Source organism: Hylobates moloch, unplaced genomic scaffold (genome assembly GCF_009828535.3).
Source record: "Hylobates moloch isolate HMO894 unplaced genomic scaffold, HMol_V3 SCAFFOLD_7, whole genome shotgun sequence".
Lineage (NCBI taxonomy): Eukaryota > Metazoa > Chordata > Mammalia > Primates > Hylobatidae > Hylobates > Hylobates moloch.
Window position 1 is genome coordinate 13,471,680 of NW_026652282.1, and position 9,700 is coordinate 13,481,379.

Below are 9,700 nucleotides of genomic sequence, written 5' to 3' on the forward strand. Positions count from 1 at the left end.
TTCACCGTGTTAGCCAGGATGGTCTCGATCTCCTGACCTCGTGATCCACCCGCCTCGGCCTCCCAAAGTGCTGGGATTACAGGCGTGAGCCACGGCGCCCGGCCAACTTTTTTATTTTTTAGTAGACACAAGGTATCACCATGTTGACCAGGCTGGTCTTGAACTCCTGGGCTTAGGCAATCCTCTCACCTTGGCTGCCCAAAGTGCTTAGATTACAGGTGTGAGCCACCGTGCTCAGGCAAGAACTTTACTTTCTCTGAGTAGAAAAAAGTTACCTCAGCCAACAGTCTGATGTCAACTCTAAACCTACTATCCCCACAGAGACAGTATCAGGAGTATTAGGCTCCCAGAGTGGTCTGTAAAAAGCTATTTAACCCATATTATAGCTGCATTTTTTTTTTTTTTTTTTGAGACAGTTTCACTCTTGTTGCCCAGGCTGGAGTGCAATGGCGCAATCTTGGCTCACTGCAACCTCCACCTCCCGGGTTCAAGTGATTCTCCTGCCTCAGCCTCCCAGTAGCTGGGATTACAGGCACCCACTACCACGCTCAGCTAATTTTTTGTATTTTTAGTAGAGATGGGGTTTCACTATGTTAGCCAGGCTGGTCTCAAACTCCCAACCTCAGGCGATCCACCAGCCTCAGCCTCCCAAAGTGCTGGGATTACAGGTGTGAGCCACCACACCCGGCCTATAGCTGTATTCCTAATGACTACTTTTATGGGAAAAAGGTTTTTTAACCCTAACTAACCTCCACGTGATTTCTATATGATCTTTGTAATAGTCAGGAGATGCTTACTTCAACACTCTAAATGCAAGCAAATCCTCAAAGTAATCAAAATTGCCTAAAAGATAACTCTAAGTGGGCCATCTGGGTTTTTTTCAACACCTCTTAATTTGCATTCCATATGAAGTTGTTGAAAAATAATACAGATGAGGAAAATATTTTAAACGGCTTCAACTAAAGGCAGGAAAATGTTATGCATTAATTAATTATACTTAATGTATAACAAAAATCAACTTTCACCCAAATCAGCTTTTAATTATGTGACTGTTTCACAAATCTACTACAGTAGATGTAAAATTCACTTAACCCTGAAAATTCCTGGATCAAAAAGGGATAAATGACATCATACCTATGATAAATAATGAAAACTGAAATAATATCAAATACCAAAATCTCAAACATCCATTTGCGTCTTGTTAAAATGCTTTGAATTTCTCCCTGTTCCTTTCCAATACCACCATCCAAGTGTGCATGTGTGTGCTGATGTCTTTTGAAGGTGGAACATGAATTCTGTCTTCACAGTATAATATCTTATGTAAATCCAGATTTTTTAGTTACCTTTTTCAACAAACAGAAAAGAAATGCTTAGAGTTAAGCACATTCACATGCCTACACATTAGATTGAGATTGTTCATTTATATATATATATATATATATATATATATATACGCCTCAAAAGCTGAAAATATTCAAAATATAAAGTCCAAAGTGCTGTGAACTACCCTACAGATGAACTGGAGAGATCTGAAGCCAAGTTCAAGGTCAAGGATGTCAGCAGCAGCCATGTGATTGATATAGAGTTAGAATGTAAGTCAGCAACAGCTATGCTCCTGGTTATGTACCATCTAGAAGGCAGCTGAGACTACTTTGAAGCAGGGCAAAAAACCAGAGTTGCTTTAGAACCCTAAGTATTCTGCAAAGTCCCGGAGCCTTCAATTTCACCTTGTGGATTAAGCAGAGAAATGACACAATAAAATAAATTTTACTCATTCTCTCCTGGGCACTTTGAGATGCAGAAAGAGTCTACCTTAACCCTTAGGGGAAAATCTGTTTCTCTTTTTATGTGTATAAGAGACACCTTCTCTTGGAACTGTTCTGGATGCCAGTGTCTATTGATTTCATAATCAGCCATAGCTCTAATCATACATGCCAAAGGAGGGTCATGATGACCTATGAACAGATTTTAGGAGTAAATATTCCCTATGGAAGGCTCCTGGTTTCCAAATTGTTTACTTTCCTAGCTAGAAGAGCCAGAATGACCAATCCCCACAAAGTCACTGTTATTTGCTCAAGCTTAAGTAACTCTGCAGGCTTCATGGTGCTTGCTGCCTTATGATTCTATCTCCTTAGTCTTTTTTTTTTTAATAAGACTTCTCACATCGATACAAATGCTAGCTCTTAAGGCTATTTTTCTCCAACAAACTGATTGCAGGCCATAAAGATGTTCAATAGCAATTAGCTTTTATTGTTCTCATCTCACTTATGTGTATAGGAGCCATCAAAATGTAAAATGCACACATCCTCTGATTTAGCAACTCCCCTTCTAGGAATTTATCCCTGCAGATGTGTTCGCGCGTGGGTGCAAGGATATACGTACATGGATACTAATTTGCAGCATAATTTAAAGCAGCAAAATAATGGACACAAACTAAATATGAGACTGGTTAAATAAATAAGGATGCAGCCATATAGCATACAGCAGAGCAAGCACACCAAAGATATCCCTGCACATTGATGTGGAGTGATCAGTATATAAAGCAAGGTGGGAACAGTGTCTGGAGCATGCTACAAAGTTGTTTTGTTTGGTTTTGTTTTGAGACAGGGTCTCGCTCTGTAACCCAGGCTGGAGTGCAGCGGCGTGATCACAGCTCACTGCAGCTCAACCCGCCCGGGCTCAAGTGATCCTCCCCCGTCAGTCTCCCGAGTAGCTAGGACTATAGGTGCATGCCACCATGCCCAGCTAATTTTATTTATTTATTGTAGAGGCAAGGTGTAACTATGTTGCCCAGGCTGCTCTCGAACTCCAAGACTCAAGCAGTCCTCCCGCCTCAGCCTCCCAAAGTGCAGGGATTACAGGTATGAGACACTGCACCCAGCCAAGATTTTTTTTTTTTTTCTTTTTGAGACAGAGTCTCGCTCTGTCGCCCAGGCTGGAGTGCAGTGGCGCAATCTCGGCTCACTGCAAGCTCCGCCTCCCGGGTTCACGCCATTCTCCTGCCTCAGCCTCTCCTAGTAGCTGGGACTACAGGCGCCCGCCACCACGCCCAGCTAATTTTTTTTTTTGTATTTTTAGTAGAGACGGGGTTTCACCGTGGTCTCAATCTTCTGACCTCGTGATCCGCCCGCCTCGGCCTCCCAAAGTGCTGGGATTACAAGCGTGAGCCACTGCGCCTGGCCCAAGATTTTTTTTTAAACGCAATACATATTCATACATGTGTGGCTAAGTGGGTACACACACACACACAAACACACACACAAATCTCTGAAATAACTAAAGAAATGCATCAGCTGAGCTCCTGTAGTTTCAGCTACTTGGGAAGTTGAGGTGGGAAAATAACTTGAGCTCAGGAGTTCGACGCTGTAGAGCTCTATGATCATACCTGTGAATATCCAGCCTGGGCAACATAGTGAGACGGCCCATTTCTTTAAAAAGAAAAAAAGAAAGAAATGGATCAAAGTAGTTGCCACTGGGGAAGGGAACCGAAGTGAGGTGGGGGCAAAGGAGAGACAGTTCTGTACCTTTTTCTGCAGGGCTTAACTTTTTTACCCTGTGTATAAAAAAAATATTTTTCATTTTTTTTGAGGCAGAGTCTTGCTCTGTCGCGCAGGCTGGAGTGCAGTGGCGCAATCTCGGCTCACTGGAAGCTCCGCCTCCTGGGTTCACGCCATTCTCCTACCTCAGCCTCCCGAGTAGCTGGGACTACAGGTGCGTGCCACCATGCCTGGCTAATTTCTTTGTATTTTTAGTAGAGACAGAGTTTCACCGTGTTAGCCAGGATGGTCTTGATCTCCTGACCTTGTGATCTGCCCGCCTTGGCCTCCCAAAGTGCTGGGATTACAGGTGTGAGCCACTGTGCCCGGCCGTGTGTAAAAATTTTTTAATGCACATACACACACCCCCAGTAAAGAATAATCATCAAAGAATTAACCTTGCCAACACTATCTAACAGTGGCACCTACTGGTAAAATCACTTCCTATCCCAAAGTATATCTTAGAAGAGAAAACCCATAGTTTTCCTGGCACAGCCATTTCAGCTATTAGTCAGGAAATATGTTTATATTAAAGGCTCATAAGGAACCCTTCATTGGTATTAGGCCTTCTGAGCATAAGATTTAAAAGTACCATCTGGCTGGTAAGTTATGGTTCATTATGGTTTGAGTTACAAGCTATAAAAAAAGAGTGAAGAATGCTTCTGTGTGCTTCCGTGGGGTGATCTCCAGCATATAGTATTAAGCGAAAAATGCAAGGCAGGAAAAAACTGTGCAGAGTATGCTACCATTTCCCTAAGAAGGGAAGTGGATTACAAAGACATACAGCTTCACTTCTATCTAAAAAATGGGAAGATAAACCAAGAAAAAAAGAATGAATGCTTGCCATAAGGGAAGGGAGTGAACAGGCTACAGGGGACAGAAATAGAACTAGATTTCTCTAAATCAGTGGTTCTCAACCAGAGTGATTCTGCCCCTGCCCCCAAGAGATATTTGACAATATCTGGAGGTACTTTTAGTGTCACAATTGGGCAGGGGTTAGGGAGTGATACTGGCACCTAGTGGGCAGAAGCTCCCACACACAACAAAGAATGATGTGTCCCCAAATGTCGATAGCACAGATTATATATAAGGAACTTAGATCTAGAATATATAAAGAATTGTTACAACTCAATAATAAAAATACAAATACCCCAATTTTAAAATAGACAAAGGATGTGAATGGACCTTTCTCCAGAGAAGACATACAAGTGACCAATAAACACATGAAAAGATGCTCAACATCCTTAGCCATCAGGCAACTGCAAATCAAAGCCACAATGAGACACCACTTCACATCCACTAGGATGGCTATCATCAAAAAGACAGAAATAACAAATGTTCACAAGGATATGGACAAATTAGGACCCTCATACGTTGCTGGCAGGAAATTAAAATGTTGCGGCCACTTTGGAAAACAGTCCTGCAGTTCCTCAAAGGGTTAAACACAGAATTACCATATGACTCAGCAATTCCACTCCTGGTGAAATGAAAACATATGTCCACACAAAAACTTGCACATGAATGTTCACAGCAGCATTAGTCACAATGCCAAAAAGTAGAAACAATGCAAATGTTCATCAATGGATAAATAAAATGTTGCATGTCCATACAATGAAATATTAATCAGCAATAAAAAGAAACAAAGTACTGATACATGTTACAACACAGACCTTGAAAACATCATCCTAAGTAAAAGCAACCAGTCACAAAAGGCTACATATTGGATGATTCCATTCATATTAAATGATTCAAAGAGGCAAATCTATAAAGACAGAAGGTAGACTAATGGTGGCCTGGGGTTGGTGGGGATAGGAGGCTTGGGGGTGTCAGCTAAGGCGTGTGGGGTTTCTTTTTGGAGTAATGAAAATGGCCCAAAATTGCTTGTAATAAGAGTGGCACAGATCTGTGAATATGCTAAAAACCATTGGATTATACAGTTTTTTGTTTGTTCGTTTGTTTGTCTGTTTTTTGAGACAAAGTCTCACTCTGTTGCCCAGGCTGGAGTGCAATGGCACGATCTCAGCTCACTGCAACCAACACCTCCCAGGTTCAAGCAATTTTCCTGCCTCAGCCTCCCTAGCAGCTGGGATTACAGGCATGCACCACCACGCCCGGCTAATTTTTCGTATTTTTAGTAGAGATGGGGTTTCAACTTGTTGGCCAGTCTAGTCTCGAACTCCTGACCTCAAGTGATTGACCTGCCTAGGCCTCCCAAAGTGTTGGGATTACAGGCGTGAGCCACCACGTCTGGCTGGATTATACAGTTTAAATGGCTAAATTTTGTGGTATATGAATTATATCTCAATAAAGCTGCTTAAAAAACCAATCGCAGGCCGGGTGCGGTGGCTCACGCTTGTAATCCCAGCACTTTGGGAGGCCGAGGCGGGCGGATCACGAGGTCAGGAGATCGAGACCACAGTGAAACCCCGTCTCTACTAAAATTACAAAAAATTGGCCGGGCGTGGTGGCGGGCGCCTGTAGTCCCAGCTACTCGGGAGGCTGAGGCAGGAGAATGGCGTGAACCCGGGAGGCGGAGCTTGCAGTGAGCCGAGATTGCGCCACTGCACTCCAGCCTGGGCGACAGAGCGAGACTCCGTCTCAAAAAAAAACAAAAAAACCAATCGCAATTGTGAGGCTCGAGCTCCATTAGAAGTAGGTGCCCAGCAGCAGGGACACGACTGGGTGTGCATGGGTGGCTGGCAAACAGGCTGACTGAAGGCCAACCATCATCTTGCAGAGCTCGCTCTGTTAGTGGTGAGCACAGTAGCATGGGGCAGAAGGCAGAGGCAGGTAAAGAAAAGAGGTCAGGAAAGGTTTCCTCAGATGAATAGGAAGTTGTTGGTAACTGAGTTGTTAATTAAATTCTTCAACAGTTTTATTGAGATTCCAGGAGGGAGAGGGATTTTAGGCAGGTGGACATCTCAGGTATAGGGAACCTCAGGCGGCATCTGAAAAACTAGTTCAGACTATCCAAACGTAAAACTCAAAGCATGTAGCCTGGGCAACATAGTGAGACCTTGTCTCTACAAAAAAATCAAAAAATGAGGTGGGAAGATTGCTTGACCCCAGGAGGTCTAGGCTTCGGTGAGCCGTGATCATGCCACTGCATTCCAGCCTGTGTGACAGAGTGAGACCTTGCCTCAAAAAAACACAAAAAAGAAAAAAACTCAAAGCCTGGGAAGAATCAGGATGCCATGGGATGAATCAGCAAAGCAGCAGGTGACAGAGCACAATGGCTTTGGGACCCAGCCCAGAATCCTGGACTGAATATTTTAAGGGAAAAGAAACCGATGGAAGATGAGGACTGGCAGCAGAATCACTGTCACTTTTGTTTTAGAAAGACAGATGACCACCAGTGTGGAAAATAGGCAGACTGGCGATGAGTCTGGAGACAGGACAGCTCATTTATTTATAGTAGATGTTATAAATTGTTGTCACAGCCGATTTAATCCTTTCCTAAACATTAAGCTTGAAAGCTGCGACAAAGAGAAATCAGTCCAGGATTGTGACTGTCTTTAAGGCATAGCTGAGAAGATGGACTATCAAGAACAAAGGAATTTAATATAAGAATAATATAATTTAAAATGTGCTGGTGCTGTAAAGAAAAAATAATAATAGACCCCCCCCTTTTTTTTGAGAGGGAGTCTCACTCTGTCACCCAGGCTGGAGTGCGGTGGCACGATCTTGGCTCACTGCAACCTCCACCTCCTGGGTTCCAGCAATTCTCCTGCCTCAGCCTCCCGAGTAGCTGAGAGTACAGGCATCTGCCACCACACCCAGCTAATTTTTGTATTTTTAGTAGAGACAGGGATTTCACCGTGTTGACCAGGCTACTCTCGAACTCCTAACCTCAAGTGATCCGCCCGCCTTGACCTCCCAAAGTGCTGGGATTACAGGGGTGAGCCACGGCGCCCAGCCAATAGCCCCTTATGAATTTAGGCAAGAGCCAGGACCCAAGTGACAATGACTGGACCCAGAAAGATAAACAAGCCACTTACCAGAGGAACTGGGGCATTTGGCCTAAATTCTGTAGAATCAGCATCTGAAGATTAAGAAAAGAGTTCAGTAATTCACCAATAGTGCTGAAAAATATTTGAAGAGAGAAAATTTTTTAAATAAATGGTCATTAGCAAACCTCAAACTTACCTTTCAAGTTAAGGCAGTTTCTTGCAAACTCTATCACTGCTAGTTGCATCCCAAGACAAACTCCTATTTTAAAAAGCACATATGCAAAGCAAATGAACTCACTTTGTATTCATTCACATTTTCTGTTCATTTGTTGGCTGCCTGTCTCCCCTATCTAGAATGCAGACTCCCAGAGAGCAAGACTCTGCCTGTTTTGCTCCCTGCTGTCCTCTCAGAACAATCCCTGACAAAGAGCAGGGCAGGGGCTTAGACTATCAAGAAGCCGCCTAAGTCCCAAAGTTGACAAAGAAGGAACATGAGGTCAGAAAAGTGCAGGGTCAACCGGGCGCAATGGCTCAAGCCTGTAATCTCAGCACTTTGGAAAGCCAAAGTGAGCAGATTATTTGAGGTCAGGAGTTCAAGACCAGCCTGGCCAACATGGTGAAACCACGCCTCTACTAAAAATACAAAAATTAGCCAGGTGTGGTGGCATGCACCTGTAATCCCAGCTACTTGGGAGGCTGAGGCAGGAGAATCACTTGAGCCCGGGAGGCAGAGGTTGCAGTGAGCCGAGGTGGCACCACTGCACTCCAGCCTGGGTGAGAAAGAAGGAAGGAAAGAAAGAGAAGAAAGAGAAAAAAGAGAGAAAGAGAGGAAGGAAGGGCCGGGCGCGGTGGCTCACGCCTGTAATCTCAGCACTTTGAGAGGCGGAGGCGGGCAGATCACGAGGTCAGGAGATCGAGACCATCCTGGCTAACATGGTGAAACTCCGTCTCTACTAAAAAAAAAAAAAAAAATACAAAAAAATATTAGCCGGGCGTGGTGGTGGGCACCTGTAGTCCCAGCTACTCGGGAGGCTGAGGCAGGGGAGTGGCGTGAACCTGGGAGACAGAGCTTATAGTGAGCAGAGATTGCACCACTGCACTCCAGCCTGGGCGACAGAGTAAGATTCTGTCTCAAAAAAAAAATAAAAAGAGAGAGAGGAAGGAGGGAAGGAAGGAAGAAGGGAAGGATGGAAGGAAGGAAGGAAGGAAGGAAGGAAGGAAGGAAGGAAGGAAGGAAGGAAGGAGGGAGAAGGAAAAGGAAGGGAAGGGAAGGGAGGGAAGGGAAGAGAGAGAGAAAGAGAGAGAAAGAAAGGAGAAAGAAAGAGAAAGAAAGACAGAAAGAAAAGAAAGAAAGAAGAAAGAAAGAAAGAAGGAAAGAAAGAAAAAAAGAAAGAAAGAAAGAAAAAAAGAAAGAAAGAAAGAAAGGAAGAAAGAAAGAGAAAGAAAGAAGGAAGGAAGGAAGGAGAGAGGCAGGGTCCATGAGACAAATCTGCCACCTTCTAGATTTGTCCCTGAGTTGAGGCATCTCAGTGGGCTGCAGTGCCTGATTTCCTTCAGAGAACATCTAACACCCCAACTCAGAGGGAGTTTCCTGGGCTAAGATTTCCCACTCCTTCTCATGGTGACTTCACAGCCATAAACACAGGATTGGCCAGAGGGTGAGCGCCTACAGGACGTCAGGCTGCTAACCCACAGGACAGCCCCATAACCTTCACTGTAAGGAAAAGCAGCAGTGGGGGGTGGGGGTTGGAGACTCCACAGTGGGCTTGAGCATGGCGGGCAGCAGGCAAGGAGACACGATGGGCCTGAACAGAGTGCTCGGTGATGAAGGAAGGCAGACCTGTGTCGCCCAAGCCTGTTGCCACAGGGATGCTCCCAGACCCAGCTCCACCTTCACTGCAGTCCACCAATTCTCTCCACTAAACAAATGCCAAAGAGCATCCCAGATGCTCCTCCGATAGATACTTAAGAGGTACGCAGGGGAAACAAAGAAGGGAGCAATCAATATATCAGCGATGCCAGAACAGAAATCAATAAGCAGGAAACAGCTGAGTGCTGGGGGGTGGGGGTGGCAGTGAGGGGGATTTCAGAAAGTTCCATATGGCTGGGACATAAAGAGATGCTATGCTAGAGGGAAAGCTAAAGACCTGCAAACCATTCCATACCATTAAAATAATCTGAGGAGCATTACCCACATTTAGACAGAAACTTCAA

General features: G+C 44.5%; 1 protein-coding gene across 1 annotated transcript in view; it reads right to left on the reverse strand.

Moving 5' to 3' along the window:
• The window catches only part of CTPS2 (CTP synthase 2), a 113,907-nt gene that overhangs the window by 72,220 nt on the left and 31,987 nt on the right, over nt 1-9,700 (reverse strand). Inside the window, exons 10-11 of the mRNA XM_032756631.2 lie at nt 7,683-7,745; nt 7,535-7,578 (exon numbers count right to left, since the gene is read on the reverse strand). Coding sequence (XP_032612522.1) covers nt 7,535-7,578; nt 7,683-7,745 — 107 coding nt within the window. The remainder of the gene's footprint in view (nt 1-7,534; nt 7,579-7,682; nt 7,746-9,700) is intronic.